Source organism: Rhinoraja longicauda, chromosome 3 (assembly GCF_053455715.1).
Source record: "Rhinoraja longicauda isolate Sanriku21f chromosome 3, sRhiLon1.1, whole genome shotgun sequence".
Taxonomy (NCBI): Eukaryota; Metazoa; Chordata; class Chondrichthyes; order Rajiformes; family Arhynchobatidae; genus Rhinoraja; species Rhinoraja longicauda.
Window position 1 is genome coordinate 20,692,794 of NC_135955.1, and position 24,212 is coordinate 20,717,005.

At 40.5% G+C, this 24,212-nt stretch overlaps 1 protein-coding gene across 1 annotated transcript in view; it reads left to right on the forward strand.

Annotated features, from left to right (window-relative positions):
- Positions 1 to 24,212, forward strand: part of dnah6 (dynein, axonemal, heavy chain 6) — a 228,725-nt gene that overhangs the window by 159,875 nt on the left and 44,638 nt on the right. The window contains exons 61-67 of the mRNA XM_078394918.1: positions 3,817 to 3,996; positions 6,405 to 6,638; positions 10,118 to 10,253; positions 10,670 to 10,845; positions 15,580 to 15,770; positions 17,642 to 17,802; positions 20,680 to 20,768. Coding sequence (XP_078251044.1) covers positions 3,817 to 3,996; positions 6,405 to 6,638; positions 10,118 to 10,253; positions 10,670 to 10,845; positions 15,580 to 15,770; positions 17,642 to 17,802; positions 20,680 to 20,768 — 1,167 coding nt within the window. The remainder of the gene's footprint in view (positions 1 to 3,816; positions 3,997 to 6,404; positions 6,639 to 10,117; positions 10,254 to 10,669; positions 10,846 to 15,579; positions 15,771 to 17,641; positions 17,803 to 20,679; positions 20,769 to 24,212) is intronic.

Here is a 24,212-nt window from a genome sequence, read left to right on the forward strand (position 1 = left end):
TGTAAAACATTTAGAGTCATATTCACATGACAAGGAAACAGGCTCATCCACCCAACTTGTCCATGTCGACCAAGATGCCCCATCTATGCTGGTCCTACTTACCTGCTTTTGGCCAATAACCATCTAAATCTTTCATATCCATGAACCTGTCCAAATGTCTTTTAAATGTTGTTATGGTACTAGCCTCATCTACCTCCTCTGGCAGCTCATTCCATATACGCACCCCTCTCTTTGTAAAAAAGATGCCACTCAGGTTCCTATTAAATTTTTCCCCTCTCATCTTAAACCTATGTCCTCTAGTTCTTGATTTCCATCCTCTGGGTGGTAGGCTCTGTGTATTCATTCTATTCCCCTCATGATTTTATAGTCCTCTATAAGATCACCCCTCAGCCTCCTGCGCTCCAGAGAATAAAGTCCTAGTCTGCCCAAACTCTCCCTATAGCTTAAGGTCCTTGAGTCCTGGCAACATCCTCATAAACCTTCTCTACACTGTTTCCAGCCTAATGACATTTTTATAGTAGTGACCAAAACTGAACACAATACTCCAAATATGGCCTTACCAACATGTTGTACAACTGTAAAATAACATCTTGACCGATGAAGGACAATATAGTGAAAGCCTTCTTGCCCATCCTATCTACCTATGATGACAGTTTTTTTACTCCTAGATTCCTCTTCTTTACAGCACTTCCCAGGGCATACCATTCACTGTGAAGGTTCTTCCCTGGTTTGACTTCCCAAAATGCAACATCCCACATTGATATGCATTAAACCCCATTAGGCATTCCCCAGCTAACTTTCCCAGCCGATCAAATTCCTGCTGTAATTTTTGCTAAGCAATTAGAATCATCTTCTGAATTGAGGACATTTTAGATACATATGTTAAGGTGATTCATGTTACATTATGCGATTATTTTCTTCAGTGTGCCTTCATATTTCCATATCTAACATTGAGACATGCCTATTATTTTTATATACATCCTGTTACTTAACTTCCCTCCCCAAAATGGTGATTATTTTCTTTGATCCAAACCTCTCCTGCATTGGTGCAGCACCCTCGCCTCCCCCTTCCCCCTCCCCTCCCTCCCTCCCTCCCCCTCAATGTGCTCAGCTGGATCACATTGCAAACATGCAGGCACACACTTAAAACAGCATGTACCGCGCTGAAAGATGCATTGGATTACTACGCTCCTTTCATAAGCAACGCACAATAACCACAGTTAATAAATGAAAACTGTAAATTAAGTGTCAACTGGTTTTCAGTGTCTCCATAAGGAAATGTTGGTGTGTTTAATGGTCCTGTGATAAGTAAATCTTTGTGATTTGCTGTGTTATGCACTCCCATCAGTATACATGGAAGCCTTGGAAAAATGGGATTTCATGAAAAAATCCCATTACAGAAATGGTCCTCCAACTCACCTAAAACATCATATGAGGATATCAATTTTCTTCAATAATCTCAGCTCCCATCCTCCACCAATATATATTGGCTTCATCAGAAATGTGAAAAAATATATTCAAAGAGATAAAAAATAATTTACAAGACAGTTCACTTGATATTTTTACGTTGAGTGTCTGAGGTGTTGCTGCAAAGTGAATGCTAATGAAACTGTTACATTACTGAGAGCAGGCACATCACATTACTCTGTTGACGGATGGTATAATGACAAATATAGATGCACGGAGAACATCATAATCCTGGATTAAAGATACATTACACTAAGAAACAAGATAAGTTTAGGCTCCGCGCATGGAAATTTATTCAGTGTATTGAAATGATTATTGACCTGCTTCAGGAAATTCTGTAAAACAATGATTGGCAGCAGGGGCATGTATTCAGTTAGGAGCAAATGAAATTGCTGTCCAGGAAAATGATGCATCATATGTCTATTTTATCTATGAGCAGCAAGTTTGGTGTTCCTGAAGTACATTGTAAATTATGTCATAATTTTAATCTCTGAGAGCTCCGTAGAAATTCACACGTCGAACATCAGTTACTCTTCTAAATGGCTGTTGAAAAAAAAACAAAGCTATACTGTGGCACTATCTGCTGGTTTTGCATTTTGCTATGCTTAAATGCTCAATGTTCAAACTTAACTCTGCTGTCAGGAATGATTCCGTTTGTAGTCTCCAAGCCTGAAAACTTTGGGTTTGATACCATTTCAGGGACACAGATACAGAATCTCTGCTGACACTGTCGGCTAACGTGCTAAAGCAGCACGAACAGAGAGCTGCAGTGCCGGAGATGACACTCTTAGTACAAGACATTAAACTAAGATCATGTTTGCTGTCTTAGGTACATTTCTTAGGCCTTAGGTACATTTCAGTGATGTCATTATATGGTAGGAAGAGAGCTCCTGAGGAGTTACCCCAATGTCCTGTTCAATATTTATTGTTAAGTTAACATAACCACAAATAAAATAAAAACAGAAACTGCTGGAAAATCTCAGCAGATCAAGTCAAGTTTATTGTCACATGCAATGTATGGTGAGGTACAGGTACAATGAAAATCTTGCTGGCAGCAGCATCGTAGCACATCAAAACAAAATCTACATAAATTATACATAATTCATGCATAATATTTCTCAAAGAAGGACTATGCAAAAACAAGACATTGGTAAAAACACAATTAGAAAAAAAAGTTCATGATAATCCAATGGACTGCAGTATTCCATTGTCAAGGTAGGATCAGGGTTGCACAGGTTGGTTCAAGTACCAGATAGATTAGATTAGCGGGACTGAGTTACTCCAGCATTGTCCAGCATCCTCCAGCTGTTTGTGTCTATCTTCAGTTTAAACCAGCATCTACAGTTCCTTCCTACAGATACTGTTATATTAGACACTTTTACTTGTCACATCTGACAAGTCACAGTAAGATGCTTTGTTTTGCATACCTTGGCATACGATGATTAAGTGGTGCCGACAAAGTTACGAAGTACCCATTTTTTGGCACCAATGGTACCCCCCCCCTTCCTCCACCCCCTTCAGTTCTTGACGCCCCATACTCCCGTACCCGGTCCCCCTTAATTCTTTCTGCAACCCCCTCCCTGCACCCCGCATGCCTGGGGCCTGGGCCACCTTTCTTCTCGGTGGCCTCTTCACACTGGGTCTCCCCGCCCCTTTGTTCTCGATGGTCCTCCTCTCGGGTCATAGAAACATAGAAAAATAGGTGCAGGAGAAGGCCATTCGGCCCTTCAAGCCAGCACCGCCATTCAATATGATCATGGCTGATCATCTAAAATCAGTACCTCGTTCCTGCTTTTTCCCGATATCCCTTGATTCCGTTAACCCTAAGAGCAAAATCTAACTCCCTCTTGAAAACATTGCGTGAATTGGCCTCCACTGCCTTCTGTGACAGACAATAGACAATAGGTGCTGGAGTAGGCCGTTCAGCCCTTCGAGCCAGCACCACCAATCACTATGATCATGGCTGATCATTCTCAATCAGTACCCCGTTCAGGTCCCCCCTTTGTTCTCGACGGGCCCTGGGACTATGGCCTTCGACCTCCGACCTCCAATACTCTTTCTTAAATCTAATTCAATCTTTAATTTCTCATGTCAACCACAGATGGATAATTTTTCCTTTTGGATTTTTGTACTTAAACGAACATACATCTCTGCAAGTTATGCTGTATGTCTTTAAATGCCAGACATTCCTTGCACCTTGTTCTTGTATTTAATTATTTTATGATTAACTTGATCAACCATAGCATGGACTCATAAAATTGTTAAAACATTAGGGATAGCAAAAAGAAGCATTAACAAAATTGGCATTATCTTTATTCTAAAAATTGATATAACTGTGCCTTTACATAGGTTACTTCGGGTGCTATCAAAGTGCGACTGGAAGAAGCTGAGGCAACTGAAGAAAAAATTGATTCTGCTCGTGAGAAATATCGTCCTGTGGCTGCTCGTGGATCTGTTATGTATTTTGTAGTTGCCAGCTTGTCTGAAATAGATCCAATGTACCAGTTTTCTTTAAAATACTTCAAACAGGTTTGCATTTTCATTAAGTCAAGTCAAGTCAAATGTATTTGTCACATACACATACACGATGTGCAGTGAAATGAAAGTGGCAATGCCTGCGGGTTGTGCACAAAAAGAATTACAGTTACAGCATATAAATAAAGTTAATAAGTTACTATTATTGTCGACAAAAATTTAGTCTCTGGTGTTATAAAAGTTGACAGTCCTGATGGCCTGTGGGAAGAAGTTCCGTCTCATCCTCTCCGTTTTCACAGCGTGACAGCGGAGGCGTTTGCCTGATCGTAGCATCTGGAACAGTCCGTTACTGGGGTGGCAGGGGTCCCTCATGATCTTGCTTGCTCTGGATCTGCACCTCCTGATGTATAGGTCCTGCAGGGGGATGAGTGTAGTTCCCATGGTGCGTTCTGCCGAACGCACTACTCTCTGCAGGGCTATCCTGTCCTGGGAAGAGCTGTTCCCAAACCAGACTGTAATGTTGCCGGACAGGATGCTCTCTACAGCCCCAGAGTAGAAGCAATGAAGGATCCTCTGAGACACTCTGAATTTCCTCAGTTGTCTAAGGTGGTAAAGGCGCTGCTTAGCCTTACCCACCAGTGCGGCAATGTGCGTTGCCCACGTCAGATCCTCTGCGATGCGGACTCCCAAGTATTTGAAACTGCTCACCCTATCCACAATAGACCCATTTATCTCCAGTGGCGTGTACATCCTTGGATGTTTAGCCCTTCTGAAGTCCACAATCAGCTCCTTTGTTTTAGTGACATTCAAGAGGAGGCTATTGTCCTGACACCAGAGTGCCAGATCAGCCACCTCCTCCCGGTAGGCCTTCTCATCGTTGTTGGAGATCCGGCCCACCACCACAGTGTCATCAGCAAACTTGATGATGGAGTTTGAGCTGAACCTGGCCCCACAGTCATGTGTGTACAGGGAGGACAGTAGGGGGCTAAGGACGCAGCCCTGGGGGGATCCTATGTTCAGGGTGAGGGAGCTAGATGTGTGTTCCCCCATCCTGACCACTTGGGGCCTGGCAGTGAGAAAGTCCAGGTCCCAGGCACACAGAGGGGTGCTAAGCCCCAGTTCCAGCAGCTTCTCAACCAGTCTGCTGGGGACTATTGTGTTGAATGCTGAACTAAAGTCAATGAACAGCATCCTCACATAGCCCCCCTGGCTGTCCAGATGATTAGGTAATTAGGTAATGTTTCCAAAATAAGTACTTCAAACTAATTTTATGGTCTTTAATATTCTGTGTCATTTTTATTTTAGACATGTATATTAGTTGAAAAACTTTAAAGGTGTACATTTCATTGTTGAAAATATACTGATTAGCAGCCTTGAATCCGAGCAAGAATGCTCTTTGCGCTGCTGGCTAAGATTAGACAATGTCTACTATTCAGTGTTTCCAGGTTTAAAGTGCTTAAGAGACTGATTGGGAGTTTGCTTGGTTTGACTATGATTCCTTTGCAAGTACCTTTAAATTGTATTATTTGTAAGGTTACAAGTAAATAAGGTTTCACAGACCTATTTCATTTGAGAATGGCTATCCTGAAACAGGGCTCAGTAGGGTTACATGACAATGAGATTTGGATAGTCATAAACACAATATTCTGAAAATTGTGGTTAGTAATCTGTTGCAATTACTTGAAATTAAAATGTTTAGGTTGTTGGAATGGCTATTTTCATATATGCTGTTTCTCAAACTATAATACTCAATTTTTATTCCTTCGGGACTGTTTGGCAGTTTAAATGGATTGTCAAGGGAATGAAAATAACAGATGAGGTAAAATCAGTTGAGGCTCATCTTACACAATTCTTACACAGTATAGAGGACAAAGAACTGGGAATATTTTTTTACCCTCTTGACAATGTTATATGTGACATATAGATAATTAAAAGCAGAAGCGATATAAAACTATTTGCATAAAATTAATAGGAAATGAACAACTTTTTACCCAGTTTATTATAAACAGCAAAATGGACAAAATAATTAACAACATAATTATCTGTTCCAGTATCTTATTGGCATATCTCAAATGACAGTACTGCTGGTGTTTCAATATTCTTAGAGAAATTGACCTTCCTTGAAACATTTCACTGGCCAAATTAATACTGTTTATTTGATAGATGTTAAGATATTTGGGTTTCTGCTTCATTTTTATAATTCAAATCCCTGAGTGCATAGATTGCACAGCACCAGGTTTAAACTGATGCCAATTTTAGATTTCCCACTCTCCAATCTGTAAAGAGGACGATTTGATCAACAGAGATCAATGGATAAACCTGACTGACTTTGTGCTTTCATTACCAAATGCATTTATCAATAATAAAAAATGATTTTTGGGGTTATTGAAATGAAGTACAAATATTCACAGAGAGTTCATTAGCAAGAAATTATTATTAAATGCTCTATTTTCTTTTGATAGTTATTTAATATAACCATTGAATCATCTGACAAGACCTATAACCTGCAGAAGCGTCTGAAGATACTGTTAAAGACAACATTATTTGCCATATACACTAATATTTCCAGAGGCCTCTTTGAACAACACAAACTCATCTACAGTTTCTTGCTCTGCACTGAAATCCTGCGGCAGGACAATAAAATCACAGATGCTGAATGGAACTTTTTCCTTAGGGGAGTAGGAAGCTTGGAAAAGGTACGTGCTGGAAATGCAGCTTTATTGATCTGAACAAAATGTAATTAAGTCATTTGAAATACTAACCAAGCTGAACGTTGTTTCAAAGCATAGCATTGTGTTTATAAACTTGTCCAACTGTAATATTATCACTATGTTTATATTACATTGTTTCTGACCGGTGTCTATAAAGATATCCAAGTAATACTGCTAATGGACTATTTTAGACAATAGACAATAGGTGCAGGAGGAGGCCATTCGGGCTCTTCGAGCCAGCACCGCCATTCAATGTGATCATGGCTGATCATTCTCAATCAGTACCCCGTTCCTGCCTTCTCTCTTGAATGCATTCAGAGAATTGGCCTCCACTGCCTTCTGAGGCAGAGAATTCCACAGATTCACAACTCTCTGACTGAAAAAGTTTTTCCTCATCTCAGTTCTATGCTGTGCTGGAGTCAATTAGCAGGTCCAGTATTTCTTAAAGAGCAACCCAATTTGAGAACCACATCACTCTACATCACTGAGTCACTCCTTTATTTTCCAGTATTTTGATTATTGAATAATTGTTGTTCATTTTTATTGATTTTAGTGATAAATTAAACAGGAATAAGGTGAAATGTAGCTTTGGATTCCACCTTAAATTCCCACCAAGACAACAGATTGGCGTAAACAACTAGATTCACTCATAGTGGCATCAAAACAAATGCTGCGTGATAGAGCAAGAAACATGCAGCCTGTCATATCAAAGATATGCTCTTGAACTAGCTATGACCCGAGCTCAAAGGGATATACTGTGCTGGAGTCAATTAGCAGGTCAGACAGCATCTCTGTAGAATATGGATGGATGACATTTCAGGTTGGGACCCTTCTTCAGACTGATTATGGAGGAATGGAGAGGGGGAGATAGAAAGCTGGGTGAAAGGAGAGGAGAATAAAAATGGCATGTAAGAGAGGGGAGGGGGTATGACTAGCTGTTATAGCACAACACTGTTAACTACCTATCAATATAGTAAAGCACGCATTTCCTGTTCAAAATAAACAAAATGATCTAGCCCAACTAATGAGTCTAGGGAATCATCACAAAAATGAAGAAAAGTGTCAGTGAGCTACAAAATGGCACTTCATAATAAATTGCTCACCAAAGTTCAATATGGTTTTCAGCAGGATCCTTGTCTCTTAACTTTATTAGAGTCTTGGTAGTAAACTGGGCAAAGAACGAAATTCCAGAAATACGACAACATTGATTTCCTTGATGTCATTGATTGATTTGAGTGTGGCATCAAAGACTTTAGGTTTAACTTTATTATTGTTACATTTTTGTTTTGCATGGTATCCAATCAGATTGGATGCATAAATAAAATCAAGTCAAATTGAAGTGCAACAGGGAAAGCAAAGGAAAAATAGAATGCAGGATATTGTTCTCAACTTTGCCACACACCGGTTAGACATAGTAAGACTGACCTCCAGGATCATCGGTAAGAAAAAAACATTTCACTAGTTCCTCACACAAAGAACAAAGAACTTTTGGCACATTGACCTTCATCAGCCAGAGTACTGAGTACAGAAGATGGGAAGTCATGTTGCAGTTGTGTAAGACTTTGGCGAGGCCACATTTAGAGTATTGTGTTCAGTTCTGGACACCGTGTTGTAGGAAAGATGTTGTCAAGCTGGAAAGCGTACAGAGAAGATTTACGAGGATGTTGCCAGGACTAGAGGGTCTGAGCTATAGGCAGAGATTGCGCAGGCTGGGACTCTTCTTTGGAGTGCAGGAGGATGAGGAGTGATCTTATAGAGCTGTATAAGATCATGAGAGGAATAGATCGGGTAGATACACAGAGTTTCCTGCCCAGATTAGGTGAATCGAGGACCAGAGGACATAGGTTTAAGGTGAAGGGGAAAAGATTTAATAGGAATCCGATGGATTCCTTTTCCACACAAAGGGTGGTGGATGTATGGAACGAACTGCCAGAGGAGGTAGTTGAGGCAGGGACTATGCCAACATTTAAGAAGCAGTTAGACAGGTACATGGATAGGATAGGTTTGGAGGGATATGGACCAAATGCTGGCAGGTGGGACTAGTGTAGCTGGGACATGTTGGTTGGTGTGGGCGAGTTGGGCGAAAAGCCTGTTTCCATACTGTATCACTATATGACTCTAACCAGCTGTATATTGTGGCTGCCATGTGTGTCAGCAACAAATGTACTCTATTACGCCCCCATGCAACTATAACAGCACCTCCCACACCCATGATCTTTACCACCAATAACATAGAACGTAAAGTACAGAACCTACCATGTCTGTGTGGAACACAACGCCAAATGAAACTAATCTCATCTACCTGCGCATTATCCATATCCCTTGATTTTCTGTATATCCTTGTGCCTATCTAAAAACCTCTTCAATGGTCCTATCATATCTGCTTCCATCTCCCTGGCATTGTAGGCACCCATCACTCTTCGTGGAAAATACTTGCCCTGCATATCTTCTTTAAACATTCCCCCTCTGATCTTAAAGCGACACCCTTGAGTCTTTGACATTTCCATCCTGGGAAAAGGGTTCTGACTGATTACACTATATCTCTCACAATTTTACTTGCATATCAGGTCTCCACTCAACCTATGATGCGTTAGAAAAAAACAGTGTAAGTTTGTCCATCCTCTCCTTATAGGTAATACCCTCTAATCCAAGCACCATTCTGGTAAACCTCCTGCTCCCTTTCCAAAGTCTCTGGAGCTTTATATAATGATGACTAGAACTGCATGTAATACTTCAAATGGGGTTGAATCAAAGGTTTATAAAACTGCAGCATGATGTCTTCACTCTTATACTCAATGCCCTGACCAATGGTGGCAAACATACCGTCTTTATCTACTTGTGTTGTTTCTTTCAGGGAGCTATGGACTTGGATCCTAAGATCCCTCTGTACATTGATGGTGTTAAGGGACTTGCAATGAACTATATTCTGTCCCCTTACATTTGACTTCCCAAAGTGCAATATCTCACACTTGCTTGAATTAAACTCCATCTGCCAATTATTGTTCCATGTCTGTAACTGATCTATTTCACGTTGATTTCGTTGACAGCCTACCTTACTGTCTGCAATTCCTCCAAGTTTCATCTACAAACCAACTTATATATCTTTTCTAGGTAAGACAGCTCTGAATTGAAACTACTAAATCACTGGATTCTATGCATCTCCTCAAAAAATTCAATCGTTAGTAAGATATGACATGCCACCGACAAAGCCATGCTAACTGTCCCTAATTATCCAAATCTCTTCCAAATGTAAATAAATCCTATCCCCGAAGAATTTCCTCTAACTGTTTCCTTAGAGGCTCACCAGCCAATAATTTATTGGACTATCTCCACTTTTTTAAACAAAGGAATAACATTAATACTTGCATCCAAAGCAGAGGAGAAGTCCACTGCCTGCAGATACCAAATGAATGTTTCCTTGAAATTAACAATATAATATTGAATTTCCATTTTATATTTTTTAGGAATATCCTCCAAAATCACCAGAACATTGGCTGACAAATGTAACTTGGCAGATGTGTTGTGATCTCGAAGAGAATTTGCCAGGCTTTAGAGGGATTTCATTAGAAATAACTGCAACTCCCATAACTGCCAAATTAGGTAAATTACAACTATGTGTTCCACAAGGAGATTGCAACATTTTTTAACATTACTAATTGACATTAACATCAACATCATCCACTCATTTTTACGCTATCTATGACAAACCTCTGTTTATGCAAGAGATTTAAAAACATGATTAAGTGGGTTCAAACTCACTACAATGTCTCCTTTAATTCATTACATACTGCGGCTACTTCACAGTTTGAGATTTTAGATAAATTCTGTCAGCTTTCCTTGATAGAACAGGCCAACCATTGGCATTGAAGTGATTTGCAGTTGTACCTGTTTTAATTTATTAGAAAATATTGTTTCTTACACCAACTACATTATTTCTCATGATAATGAATGTGTAACATCTTATTTTCAAAATCTGATGTAGCCGAATTTGTAACATTTGTAATCTAATTTTCTAGGACGTCTCGACCTTAGTATCAACCCTTCATCTTGGGGAGGTTATATGTCCAGATTACCATCTTATAAACCAGTTCCTCAGGAAGAAGTTGGTGATTATGTTGTCAGAGGACACTGGAACGAAAGGTTGACAATGTTTCAGAAGCTCATTTTAATCAAATGTTTTATGGAAGAAAAGGTATGCTACTGGTTTGACTGGTAATGTTATGTTTTTAACATAACATCTAATATTTGAAAGACAAAATCAGGTGTTTTACATCACCTTTCTATGCTCTGTAGTATTCAACATGAATTGTTCCTGTGATGTTTCCACTCGGGCAAATCATGATTGCAAAAGAGAAAAAATATTTTTATTCAGCATCTTTATAAAATTCCTGACCAGGAGACTTGTTCAGTTAAGAAGTTGAAAAGTTTGTTTGACTATATATTTAAAATGTCAACATTTCACTTTATGTTTCCCCTTTGCAGTGATTGCCTTTTGCATGTTTCCCTTTTCCCCATTGATCTAAAAGAAAAAATGTCATTACACTTTTAATGCATATTTTGATTAATTGTTTCATTGTTCAAATATGATCCAATACATTGTAGGAGTTGCTGACTACTTCCACTAACATTATATTTCTCTGTCTCATATATTATTGCAATATAATTTTCTAGGGCATCTTTCAATTATATTCATGTGATAGGAGCAGAATTAGGCCATTTGGCCCATCAGGTCTACTCCACCATTCAATCATGGCTGATCTATCTTCCCCTCTTAACCCCATTCTCCTGCATTCTCCCAATCACCCCTGACCCATACTAATAAAAAATATACCTATCTCTGCCTTAAAAATATCCGTTGAATTGGCCTCTACAGCATTATGGCTAAAGTCCTAAATTTTGCCCCATAGTCCCATATACTCTGACTCATCATTACCCATAATTCGTCCAACAAATGCGGTGTCATTGGCGAATTTGAAGATGGAGTTGGAACTGTGACCGGTAATACGGAGTAACTCAACGGGTCAGACAACATCTCCGGAGAAAAGGAATAAGCGACGTTTTTGGTCAATACGCTTGTTCAGACGGACAAGTTGATGCCACCGATCGGTAGTCATTGAGGCATATCATCTTACTCTTCTTGGGCACTGGTAATATTGATACTCTTCTAAGGTAGTTGGGAACTTCAGACCTCAGGAATGAGATGTCCACAAGATCTCCAGCCAGTTGGTCTGTACAGGTTTTGAGAATGCGACCAGGCACACCATCGGGTCCACCATGCATTCTGAAGGTTCATCATCCTGAAGGATCTTCTGACGTAAGCCTCGGTGACAAAGATTGCAATACCATCGGAGTTATAGGGGCCTGAGAAGGCACATCAGTGTTGTCCCTATCGAAGAAGGGTCTCGACCGAAACGTCACCCATTCCTTCTCTCCCGAGATGCTGCCTGACCTGCTGAGTTACTCCAGCATTTTGTGAATAAATCAATTTGTACCAGCATCTGCAGTTATTTTCTTATACTACTTATTGTCCCTATCAAAGCTTGCAACAAAGCCATTGAGCACAAAGTGGAAACAGTGGGATCTAGCGAATGATTATTGGCCAACGCACACAATGGGATGTCCTGAAAACATGATAAACGCAACATAAAAGTCAGGAAGTCATATTGCAACTTTATACAAGTTTGGTTAGACCTATTTGGAATATTATGGTGTATTTCTGGTTGCCTAATTACAGGAAGGATGTGAAGGCTTTGGAGAGAAGGCAGGAAGAATTTACCAGGATGATGCCTGGATAAGAAGTTTTTGGTTTGTAAGGAGGTTGAACAAACTTAGATTGTTTTCTCTGGAGCTTCGGAGGCTGAAGGAGACCTAATAGAAGATTATAAAATTATAAAAGGTATAGATAGGGGAGACAGTTAAAACATTTTTCCCAGGGTAAAATGCCTAATAGTAGAGGACATAACTTTAAGGTTAGAGGGGTAATGTTTATAGTATATTTGCAGCAAATGTTTTTCACATAGAGAGTGATAGGTGCCCAGATGGCTCTGGCAGGTAGTGGTTGAAGCAGATTCAATTGGTACATTTATGATGCTTTTAGATAGGATCATGAATGGAGGAAATGGAGGGATAAGCATCATAGGCAGGAAGATTAGTTTAGTTAGAAACAGATATCATGAGCTGAAGACCCTGTTCATGTGCTGTACTGTTCTCGAGTTATAGTATAGATATATACAGCATGGAAACAGGCCCTTCAGCCCAACTTGCAAATAGAATCAAACATGGTAAACTGTGGAGGAAAACAACTGCAGATGCTGGTTCAAATTGAAGGTGGACACAAAATGCTGGAGTAACTCAGCGGGTCAGGCATCATCTCAGGAGAGCAGGAATGGGTGACTCATGTCAGGGGAGGAGGCGGGACATAGATAGGATGTAGTAGGAGACAGAAAGCAGTGGGAGAACTGGGAAGGGAGAGCTGAAAGAGGGGGACAGAGGAACTGTTTGAAGTTGGAGAAGTCAATATTCATACCGCTGGGGTGTAAGCTGCCCAAACGAAATATGAGATGCTGTTCCTCCAATTTGCACTGGGCCTCACTATGATAATGGAGGAGGCCCATGACAGAAAGGTCAGACTGGGAGTGGGAGGGGGAGTTGAAGTGCTGAGCCACCGGGAGATCAGGTTGGTTAACGGGGACTGAGCGAAGGTGTTGAGCGAAATGATCGCCGAGCCTGCGTTTGGTCTCCCCGATGTAGTGAAAATGACATCTAGAGCAGCGGATGCAATAGATGAGGTTGGAGGAGGTGCAGGTGAACCTCTGTCTCACCTGGAAAGACTGTTTGGGTCCTTGGATAGAGCCGAGGGGGGAGGTAAAGGGACAGGTGTTGCATCTCCTGCAGTTACAAGGGAAAGTACCTGGGGAGGGGGTGGATTGGGTGGAAAGAGACAAGTGGACCAGGGAGTTACGGAGGGAACGGTCTCTGTGGAAAGCAGAAAGGGGTGGAGATGGGAAGATGTGGCGAGTAGTGCAATCCCGTTGGAGGAGACAGAAATGTTGGAGGATAATTTGTTGCATGCGACGGCTGATGGGGTGGAAGATGAGGACAAAGGGGGACTCTATCCTTGTTACGAATGGGGAGAGGGGGAGCAAGAGTGGAGCTGTGGGATATAGAGGAGACCCTAATGAGAGCCTCATCTATAATGGAAGAGGGGAACCCTTGTTTATCTATAATGGAAGTGGGGAAATTTTCATCTATAATAGAAGAGGGGATTTTTTTCATCTGTAAAACTGTGGGATCATCGATGTTGGTAAAAAAAATGTGTAAAACTATGTTTTTTTTAAATAGAAAAGCATTGAAAGGTAATGGTGTTCAAAAGGACCTAGGTGTCCTTACACAAATTACTGAAATGACTAGAATATTGTGTACATGGTTTTCTAACTAGGGATAACTATATATTTGCAGTCAATGCTGTAACATAGTTGATAACTCTTGTCTCTGGCTAAATGGTTCTCAATTCAATCGAATTTCAAAGATGTAAGCAAAAAAATCTATGCTGACACTTCAGAGCAGGACTGAAGAAATACTGCACTACTGGTGATATCTGTCAGATAAGAAGGAAAGAATAAAACTTCTCTCAGTGAGTCAGAAAAACATTGGCACTCATTAACCGATGTTTTGGGATCTTGATATGCTCAAGTTGATTATAATCTTTTTTGCATTACAATATTTCTAAAGTTCTAAATTCCATTCTTGCTATTAAATTGCATTAGGATATCCTGAAAGAAGAATGATAGGTGATTTATCAAAGCAGGTCTTTCTTTTCATTCCTACTGTGATGAATCACTTCCCATTTCAGTTCTCAGTGTTAAATGTTAGCTGCATTGTCTGCCTATTTCACCTCTCTTGGCTCTTTTCTCATACCTATCATTATATCCTCACTTTAAGGTGTTTGAACAACATTTGATATCATTTGTAAACTATGAAATAATGTCCTATGTATAAAAATCCAGTGTATTAATGTTTTTTAAATTGAATGGTGGTCCTTGTACTCACACTGGGAATACTCTCCTTCAGTCCCAAGAACCATATTCTTTGCTTTCTCTCCCAGTTTTGTGTTTACACATGAACTTCCTTTTTGATCCTCTGGTTTTTCATTTATTATAGACCAAGTGGACCCGTTGGGCCCAAACCTCTCCTGCATTGGTGCAGCACCCTCTCCTCCCCCACTCCCCCACTCCCCCATCCCCTCACCCCCCACTCCCCCGTTGGTGATTAAGGTGGGCCTAAAATTGTCGCGCTATCGTGTACCGTTTTGAGTGTAGTTCAGGAACAAACAAACAAATAAATGAGAGTTTTAGTATATAGATGTAGTACTTTATCAAATAGCTTTGGCAACTTCACATACACAATATCAACTGCAATACCTCCATTAACCCTCTCATTTACTTCATCAGTGAACAAAAATGTGGTTTAATTTTGGCCAAATTGCACTGACAGATATTTTATCACAATGGTTTTAACAATAGTATAACAGTATAACAGTATAACAGTATAACAGAGCTTTATTTGTCATTCGGTACCGAGGTACCGAACGAAACTACATAGCAGTCACACAAAAAAAGAACACAAGACACATAACCCCAACACAAACGTCCATCACAGTGACTCCAAACACCCCCTCACTGTGATGGAGGCAACAAAACTTCCACTCTCTTCCCCACGCCCACGGACAGACAGCTCGTCCCCGACCGACCCGCACAGTCCCCGCAAGGGGATGGAAGTCCCCGCGGCCGAGTCGCACCGGGTGCTGAAACGTCTTGCGGCCGAGCCGGGCGATGAAAGGCCCCGCGATCACAGTTAGAAAAATAACATGAAGTCAGAAAATCTATAAGAAATTTTGTTAAGTATATTGTTTTTCACTTTTTTCTAGGTTGTCTTTGCAATCACAGATTTTGTCATAGAATCTCTGGGACAGGAGTTTGTAGAGAATCCTCCTGTTGATTTAGCGACACTTTATCAGGATATGTCCAACAGCACTCCACTCATTTTCATATTAAGTACTGGTTCAGATCCTATGGGAGCATTCCTGAGATTTGCAAAAGAAAGGGATTATGCTGAAAGGTAAGTTCCTTGGTATATGTTTAATGAAGATATTTTTCTATGAATTACCAATGCCAGCTGGTGAATGTAATGGTGCGCAAAAATCACTGATATCTACACAGAATAGAATTTCAAAGGTTTCAAAGGTCTTTTATTGTCACATGTACCAATTAAGGTACAGTGATATGCGAATTGCCATACAGCCATACGAAAAGAAAAGCAACAAGACAGACAACTACATAAAAGTTAAAATAGACATCCACCACAGCGGATTCCCCACATTCCTCACTGTGATGGAAGGCAAAAAAGTCCAGTCTACTTCCTCTTTATTCTCCCGCTGTCGGGGCAGTCAAACCATCCGTCTGGGCGATCGAAGCTCCCGCAGCCAGCGGTCAAAGCTCCCGCATCAGGGCGGTCGAAACTCCCATGTCGGGGCGATCGAAGCTCCAGGGTTGAGGCGATTGAAACTCCCGTGTCAGGGCGGTCGAAGCTCCTGCGGCTTAGAGTTCCCGAAGTCAGTCTCTGACCAGAGACCACAAGCTCCGTGATGTTGTCCTCAAGCACGCATGGATGGAGCTCAAACTCTGCGATGGCAAGTATGCAGGCCCCTGCGGTGGAGCTTTCATAAGTCTGTCTCCAGCAAAGGCCGCCAAATCCTCAATGTTAGGCTGCAGTGCGGACGGAGATACGATACGGAACAATATTACATCTCTGTCGACGTAAGAGATTAGAAAAAGTTTCCCCCAACCCACCCCCACATAAAACAAAACTAAAAACATACATTTAACGCATACTATTAAAACACAAAGAAGGAAGGGACAGACAGACTTTTTGACGAGGCAGCCATTCCTGGCGCCACCCGGTGATTGAAGTGTAAATGTTTGGTACTCTGCATGAAGGTAGTGCCATTCATGTCATTAAAGTCACATTCCCTCGCTAATCTGGCAGTGAAACTAAATTCCTCCACTAGATGCCTAGTATTGCCCGTCCCCGGTTCTTTAGCTTAGAAGACGGAACCAGATTTGTGGAACCGATATCGCTATCGTCAGGATCTGTCAGTGATTCTCTGACCTATTGCTTTATTCAGAATCACATCTGGTTGAATGCCAATGTGAAAATATGGAAGTTCTGGGCAAGAAGAATGTAATGAGTTCTTCTGGACAATCTGGCGTTATACTTCATGATTGAGGGATTACCAGATCAGCATATAGGACGATCCATAGAGTAGATGTCCATATCATTTAAGGTGTGCAGTCAATGCCTCTTTAGATCAAACATCAACCAGCCATACCATGCCTCTAAGTTTTAGTTCATGATGGGCCAAACCACTGACTCCCATAGGCCTGAAATACAATATATAGCATGCCTTGAGCTCTACTGGTTTCATGGCAATAACATATATCTGGAGGAGATGAGTGGTGTCAAAGATATTATTCAATGTTAGAACAAGTTTTGATTCTGCTTTGCAGGGCTATAGAGAGAGAGAGTACAGGAAGAGCCCAGGTTGCTCTTGCATAGAGCCAGATTTGATTACCTCCTTCCATGTTGTAACTTTTTGATTATTCTATGAATTTAGTGAGCCAGTGGAAAATAGTGAATAGCAATATTTTTGTCCTTCATTTATAGAAGAAACAGACAGACCTCGGGTTTGTCTATTTAGGATAAGGATGCAAAAGGATTAGACGTTGATATTGAAAGTGAGATGGTTATTGAAAGTGAGATGGCTGGAAAGATAAACTCCTTCCACCATTATGTTTCCAGCCTTCTAACCCTGAACATCTTGTAACAATACCCTAGCGATTTTTTAGTTATGAATTACATATATGTAATCTTACAGTAAATCTATTGCTTCTTCATGACAAGAATACCCGGGTCTTACTTTCCTATTACAGGGTGAAGTCTATTTCTCTGGGACAAGGACAAGGTCCCATTGCGGAAACATTGATTAAACAGGCTGTAAAGGCAGGAAATTGGGTTTTTCTTCAAAACTGTCATCTTGCAGTCTCGTGGATGTTAGCAATGGAGGAACTAGTTAAGGCGTTTACAGAACCAAGTGAGTACACGTCATTTATCTCAGTTAAATAAAAGCCTTGGGATATTTAGTCTATTTTCCTGAATCTTTGTCACTATTGCATTATCATAATTGTTAAGCTGGATCCAAATAATTATTTGTTACTGTAATTTATTTGTGTGGTGAAGGGTAATATTGAATAATCCAATTATTCAACACTCTTCAAGATCATATTTTCCAAGTTCTGACAGAAGAGTAGATATGATTAACATAAAGGTTCATAAAATATTGTTGAGTGTAGCTGTAGGCACCATTATTAATGTTATGACCTGTTCTGAGTGTTCCTACATTCCTGAGGTGGCCATAATTGCACGTAATAATCCCAATGGGGACTAATCAAAGTTGCAACATGATTCTTATGACTCTTATTCACAATGCAGCAAGGAATTGTTCCTCCATCTTAGTGACTTGATTCAGTTTACTCCATGGCCATTGGTGTACACTTATTGTCCAAAATTATGATAGGCAATTGGACCAATCCACTATAGCCAGAGTCATAAAGTTATATAGCACAGAAACAAACCTTTGGCCCAAATTGTCCATGCAGATCAAGAAGCCTTTCTCAGCTATGTAGTCTCATTTGCCTTTCTCAGCTAGTCCTATTTGCCGGCATTAGGCCTGCATTTATTCCTTATCCTTTTCTACCCAACTTCCTGTCCAAATGCCTTTTAAACATTGCAAATGTATCCACATTTACCTCTTACAACATGTTCCATATACCTACATCCCTCATTGTGAATAAACGTGTCTCTCCTCGGGTCTCCTTTAAATCTGTCCCATCTTATCTTGAATCTTTGCCATCTAGTTTTTGACTCTCCTAGTTGGGGAAAAAAGACTACGACCTTCCTCCTTATCTGTGCCCCTCATGATTTTATAAATCTTTATCAGGTTACCCTGCAGTCTCCTTAACTACAACATTAATGGTCCTAGCTTAATCACTCTCTACATATTATACAATCCTCCAGTCTCAGCAATGCCCTTGTGAATTTTTGCTGCACCTTCTATTGCTTAATTGCATCCTTTCTGTAGTACTGTGACCTGAACACCACAAAATACTCTAGGTATGATCTCAGCAATATCTTGTGCATCTATAACATGATGAACCAACTCTTATACTCGATCCATGAATCAGAAAATCATGTCTGTGAAAAAAAGATATCATACTCCTCCATCAACTTTTCTACCTATATCACCATTTGCAGGGAAGCATGTAGCAGATCTCTCTATTCAACAACATTCTCGAGGGACCTGCCATTCACTATGTATGGCCCGCCCTAATTTATCTTCCCAAAATGCATAATTTTGCACATGTCCGAGTTAAATTCTTTCTTACATTCCTTTGTCCCCTTTTCCAGTTCATTTAGATCCTACTGTAACTTTAGACAACCTTCTTCATTATCCATCTCACCACCAATTTTGGTGTAATCTGCAAACTTACTAATCATACCACCTATAATCTTGTCCAAATGGTTAATGTATATGACCAAAACAAAGGGGACCTTGCAGAGAATACTACTGGTCACAGGCCTCCAATCTGAAAAGCAACCCTTCACTTCTAACCTCTGATTCCTTCGACAAAGCCAGTTTTATATTCAGTTGGCTGTTCACAGGATCCCATGTGATCTAACCTTCTGGACCGGCCTACCATGCAGGATCTTGCCAAGTACCTAGGAGAAATCCATGAAGCGGCACGGTGGCGCAGCGGTAGAGTTGCTGCCTTACAGCGAATGCAACGCCGGAGACGCAGGTTCGATCCTGACTATGGGCGCCGTCTGTATGGAGTTTGTACGTTTTCCCCGTGACCTGCGTGGGTTTTCTCCGAGATCTTCGGTTTCCTCCCACACTCCAAAGACGTGCAGGTTTGTAGGTTAATTGACTGGGTAAAAATGTAAAAATTGTCCCTGGTGTGTGTAGGATAGTGTTAATGTGCGGGGATCACTGGGCGGCGCGGATTTAGTGGGCCGAAAGGGCCTGTTTCCGCGCTGTAGAATCTAAATCTAAATCTAAAAATCTAAAAAATATATATCTATCACACCGCCCTTGTCAATCTGTTTGACGACCTCTTCAAAGCAATTCGTCAAATTCGTGAGATATTATTTTCCAAACATAAGGCCATGTTGACTATCCCTAATCAGTCCTTGCCTTTCCTTGCAGATATATACTGTTCCTCAGAATCCCCCCAGTAACTTCCCCACCTCTGATATAAGGTTCATCATCCTGTTGTTCTCTTGCATTCATACAGCCCTTCTTAAATAAAGCAGATGTGATCAAATGTAAATCTCTCCACAACATTAGCCAACAATTAGTTTTACGATACCTCACCCATGACCAAGGTACTAAGATCTCTAACAGAGCCCCAGCAATTTCTTCCCTGGCTTCTCAAAATTTCCTCAGGTACACTTAGTGAGGCTTTTATATTTATCTACCTTTATACTCCTCAAGACAGTTAACATCTTTCATAATGTCAATATATTTCAGGACTCAGCTGTTCCCTTTTCTGAATTCCCCAACTTCCATGGCTTTCTCCACAGTAAATACAAATGAGAAGTATTTATTCAAACCTTCACCCATCCCCTGTGCCTACACACAATGGTGCTAACATTTATCCTATGTTCTCCCTGGTTAGCCATTTTCTCTACTGAATATTTAAAAGCTTACTTTGCCCTTAACATCATAGTAATTGCACAATAATGCGAGCACTCTAAATTTTGATTACAAAAATGGAAGATCTCCAGAAAACTAAATGCATTTCCGACTCGTTTACAGTTTGCAGTGCTTCTTGCAATTAAAATGTTTTGTCATCATTACTTAAGCAGATACTGACAAATGACGGAAAAAATACTGTTTGATTTTTTTTAGGTGCTGTCATTCATGAAAATTTCCGACTGTTCCTGAGCTCCATGCCGACTAACACCTTTCCTGTCACGGTTTTGCAGAATTCAGTCAAGGTAATGCATTCTGAAGATTGCAATTAAATATTGTTATAAAACTAATCTGCAAGAGAGTTGCATTTTCTATGAAATTGTTCAATTGCAAATATTATTTTATATTTTATACGCTGATTCATGATAATTCCACGAATTCACAGACATTTACCTCAAATTCTGTTTTTTATTCTTTTTAAAAATTTATTCTTGGGATGTGAACATGGCTGGCAATGTCACCATTTATTGTATGTTCCTAATTGCCCTGATCTGGGGAAGCAGTCAAAAAGCAACTGTGTTGGTGCATCTGAAATCACAACTAGGCCAGTCCCATGTGGATGTATGTGACATATTTGAAGTTTCATGGAGACTAACGTTTTTTAACTTGAATTTATACTCTTCAGTGGGAAATTAAACTTGTGACTCTTGCCCAGAACCTAGCCTGCTTATCCAGTTTTTTATCCATATACTGGACTAGGAGTGCCCTTTTTGTCATCAATGCTCAGGTCAGTTTATATTAATGCTTAGGGCAGTTTACCAGTGAGAATAGGGTGGGTGTTGTGTTTAGCCAAGCATGTAAAATGCAAACAGGTATTGTACAAATCTTTCATTATACTTTAGATGTTAATGGATCTAAATGTTTGAAGTTGAGTATAATATGCAAGCATGACTATCTACATGTGTTAAGCAGATGTGATCAAAAGTAAATCTTTACAGACCAGTTAGTCTAACATCGGTAGTGGGGAAAATGTTAGAGTCAGTTATTAAAGATGGGATAGCAGCACATTTGGAAAGTGGTGAAATCATTGGACAAAGTCAGCATGGATTTATGAAAGGTAAATCATGTCTGACGAATCTTATAGAATTTTTCGAGGATGTAACTAGTAGAGTGGATAAGGGAGAACCAGTGGATGTGTTATATCTGGACTTCCAGAAGGCTTTCGACAAGGTCCCACATAAGAGATTAGAATGCAAACTTAAAGCACACGGTATTGTGGGTTCAGTATTGATGTGGATAGAGAACTGGCTGGCAGACAGGAAGCAAAGAGTAGGAATAAACGGGTCCTTTTCAGAATGGCAGGCAGTGACTAGTGGGGTACCGCAAGGCTCAGTGTTGGGACCCCAGCTATTTACAATATATATTAATGATTTGGACGAGGGAATTGAATGCAACATCTCCAAGTTTGCGGATGGCACGAAGCTGGGGGGCAGTGTTAGCTGTGAGGAGGATGCTAGGAGGCTGCAACGTGACTTGGATAGGTTAGGTGAGTGGGCAAATGCATGACAGATACAGTATAATGTGTATAAATGTGAGGTTATTCACTTTGGTGGCAAGAACAGGAAAGCAGACTATTATCTGAATGGTGGCCGATTAGGAGAAGGGGAGATGCAACGAGACCTGGGTGTCGTGGTACACCAGTCATTGAAAGTAGGCATGCAGGTGCAGCAGGCAGTGAAGAAAACAAATGGTATGTTGGCATTCATAGCGAGGGGATTTGAGTATAGGAGCAGGGAGGTTCTGCTGCAGTTGTACAGGGCATTGGTGAGACCACACCTGGAGTATTGCGTACAGTTTTGGTCTCCTAATCTGAGGAAAGACATTCTTGCCATAGAGGGAGTACAGAGAAGGTTCACCAGATTGATTCCTGGGATGGCAGGACTTTCATATGAAGAAAGACTGGATAGACTCGGCTTGTACTCGCTGGAATTTAGAAGATTGAGGGGGGATCTTATAGAAACTTACAAAATTCTTAAGGGGTTGGACAGGCTAGATGCAGGAAGATTGTTCCCGATGTTGGGGAAGTCCAGAACAAGGGGTCACAGTTTCAGGATAAGGGGAAGTCTTTTAGGACCGAGATGAGAAAGTTTTTTTTCACACAGAGAGTGGTGAATCTGTGGAATTCTTGCCACAGAAGGTAGTTGAGGCCAGTTCATTGGCTATATTTAAGAGGGAGTTAGATGTGGCCCTTGTGGCTAAAGGGATATGAGTGATGGAGAGAAGGCAGGTATGGGATACTGAGTTGGATGATCAGCCATGATCATATTGAATGGCGGTGCAGGCTCGAAGGGCCGAATGGCCTACTCCTGCACCTATTTTCTATGTTTCTATGTTTCCATAATAAATTTATTTTTTCGTTCACTTGTTGCTCCCACCCGAAACTCCACATTGTACTTTGTGTGAAGCTGAAAATTACAAATGCACAGAACCAATTCTGAATAGAAATAAGTGAACTAACGTTAATGGTGGAACATTGTGACATTTTGTCTGCAGTATTGTTTGTGAGGTGAAGAGATTGATTCATATTTACTTGGCTCAACTAAACTGTACTTTAACTTCCATTTCCATTTTCAGTTTTATATTTCAGTTTTTAATGGATAAAAACATTCTTCTGATCCATCAGTCCACCTTCCTCTCCAGTCACGATTAGACAGCTGACTATGGATCTGAAAGTTACATATAGTTTTATCTACTAAATCTAGTCAAAATGGATTATAGGAGAATTTGCTATCACTTGTGTCGTTTTATCCAGAATCTGACTTTTGAGCATTAGACATTAGATCGGAAAATAGATCAGAATGTGTTGACAGATAATTGGTGGTTCCAGGCAGAAGTGGCAGCAGTGTAATGTAGACCCCCACACATGGACAATGCAGCACAACATTTTTAAATTCGGTCTCCAACTTGGTCCTAAATATCTGCCCCCTCACCATTACACGTAACATAGCTGATACACCAAACATGGCTGCATTCATTTGAATGGAGTCACTGATTATGCTTGCGTTTTGCATATTTCTTATTTTACTGCATATGTATTTTAAAGAGTAACAATCAAATATTGTAAATAAATGTAGTTTCATGATTTTAATATTTGATGTTTAATTTTATTAATCTTTATTAATTTTATTAATGTTGAACTTTTTCCAAATATCTCTGGATATCACTAACATCCCAAATTATCTACAGGTACAAGTCAGGTGTGTGATGGAATACTCTTCCACTTGCCAAAATACTCTTCCAAAACCTCAACACCAACCAGGCAAAGCATTTCACTTGATTATCATACCATTCACCATTCATTGGGCAGGCCATGCCAGATGTTGCCTCTCCTGCTGAGTTACCTCAGCATTTTGTGTCTATCTTCAATGTAAACCAGCATCTGCAGTTCCTTCCTACACATTGAGCAGGCCATGTCATTCTCATGCCCACTCCTGATTCGCGATGTGTCCGCACTTACTCAGTGAGGCACCAATTACGTTGATCCGTGTCTAAAAGTCTAAAATTGACCTCATTAGTCACCCCAGAAACAGGAGTGTTAGTAAGTGATCCCAAATTACTGCTAAGATGAAGCTATCTACTAGATCCAGATGTGGAGGGCCACTCTTGCTGGCTCTTGATATGCAGTACTCCAATTGTGTGGTTATTGGAGCACCAGCAGGACCCTTGGCAGTCCCGCCTGTAGGTCCCGC